Genomic DNA, 1,645 nt, shown 5'->3' on the forward strand with positions numbered 1-1,645 from the left:
TGAGGATATCCATAAGGAAAATACATTATTCAATGCTTCCTTATTATGAAATACTTTATCTGATTCACAAGTATCAGTTAATAACAAGGTTTCCATTCCTTTTTCAGTACTATTTGTCGTCAAATAATAATAAACATGACACGTATCATCTCTACTATATATAGTCTTGACATGATGTTGAAATAATTTCACATATCCATTTCCATCTTTTCTTTTTATAGATAATTCACAAACACTTCCTTGTGAATGATCTAATTTTACAGATGCCCAACTTGTAAATTTAACATTTTCATCCTTAAATAATTGTTTATAATTTTTCAATGTTTTTAAATTTTCATCTTCATCATCAATATAAAGATTCATCAGAGTGGAATGATTATTTGATATCAATTCATTATTTAATATTTGTGCATTTAAATGAAGTATACATCCATTAATAAATTGCATGGTGGATGGTTTTGTAGATTTTTCACTTAAATAATTTTTAATTAAATTTTTAAAGAGGAGAAATAGTTGAAATTGATATTTGCATTGATATTGTAAATGACTATTATATCCAATGTAGAGTTCATTGGTAAAAGCTGAATGAACAAGTCTAAATGATAATTGATCACTATTTGGTAAATACATGAAAATATTATGTAATATAATAGTATTTAACCATTTTGTAAAATGATAATTAGAATGTTGAATAATTAATACATTAGTATTGATAGATTGTGTTGAACGTTTAGAATCATTCAATTTTCTCTTCTTTCTATGGCGTTGACTAACTTTGTTTGCATAATAATTCAAATCTTTTTCTTCATCTTCATCTTCATCGGAATCTTCCTCATCTTCCTCATCGTCAGAATTTATACGACCTTTCTTTTCCAAATCATCATCTTCATCATCGGAATCCTCTTCTTCATCTTCATCATCCTCATCCTCATAATAATCTGAATCATCATCTTCATAAGTATACAATTCCTTTCCATGTAATAATGCATTTCTAATTTTTTGAGCATCATCATCATCCCAATCCTCATATTCACTATTTTCATAATAGTGTTCGTCTGCATCAAGTAATATGCTCTCTAAACTTGATTCTTGCTCTTTTAATTCCTTTTCCCATGATTTAATTTGTTCCAAGTTAACTTGATGGGATGGTGAATGTTCTGTTGTTTTGAAATGATCATACCAACAGGAATTGCCATATCGACAACAACCTTGCAACCAATATCTACAAACAACCATTTTTTTTTAAAATTTGTAAAATGGTAATTATTCCATCTTCTTATGGAAATCTAATTTATTGAGGCATAAAGAGAATGGTTGTGGTTCATAGTGTTAGAAAATGAAGTGTTATGATTTAATATTAAGTATTTAAGAAATTGAATGGATATGGCCATATCACGATGAATGCACCTCATCAAGTTCGACTTGAGAGTGTTGAATTCCGATTGAATATGAGGAATGGACTTGTTTCCGATTGTAAATTACAAAATAAAGTGAAAATATTCCGATATGCTTAATAAGCGACCTCAATTCCGAGTTGTTAAAAATTTTCCATGCTCAAAAAATTATTCGAAATGTCTGGTAATAACAAGAATACTGGAAAGACACAAAGGAAACAACACGCTGTATCATCTCCATCTCATCCTAA

At 28.5% G+C, this 1,645-nt stretch overlaps 1 protein-coding gene across 1 annotated transcript; it reads right to left on the minus strand.

Annotated features, from left to right (window-relative positions):
• Nucleotides 1-496: 496 nt before the first annotated feature.
• Nucleotides 497-1,236, minus strand: NAEGRDRAFT_77016 (uncharacterized protein; the record flags this gene model as incomplete). Its single annotated transcript, XM_002668028.1, has 2 exons — nucleotides 497-547; nucleotides 703-1,236. The coding sequence occupies 2 exons, from the start codon at nucleotides 1,234-1,236 to the stop codon at nucleotides 497-499; spliced, it is 585 nt and encodes a 194-aa protein (XP_002668074.1).
• Between the last annotated feature and the right edge of the window lie 409 nt (nucleotides 1,237-1,645).

This window comes from Naegleria gruberi (assembly GCF_000004985.1).
Source record: "Naegleria gruberi genomic scaffold NAEGRscaffold_852, whole genome shotgun sequence".
Lineage (NCBI taxonomy): Eukaryota > Heterolobosea > Eutetramitea > Acrasida > Naegleriidae > Naegleria > Naegleria gruberi.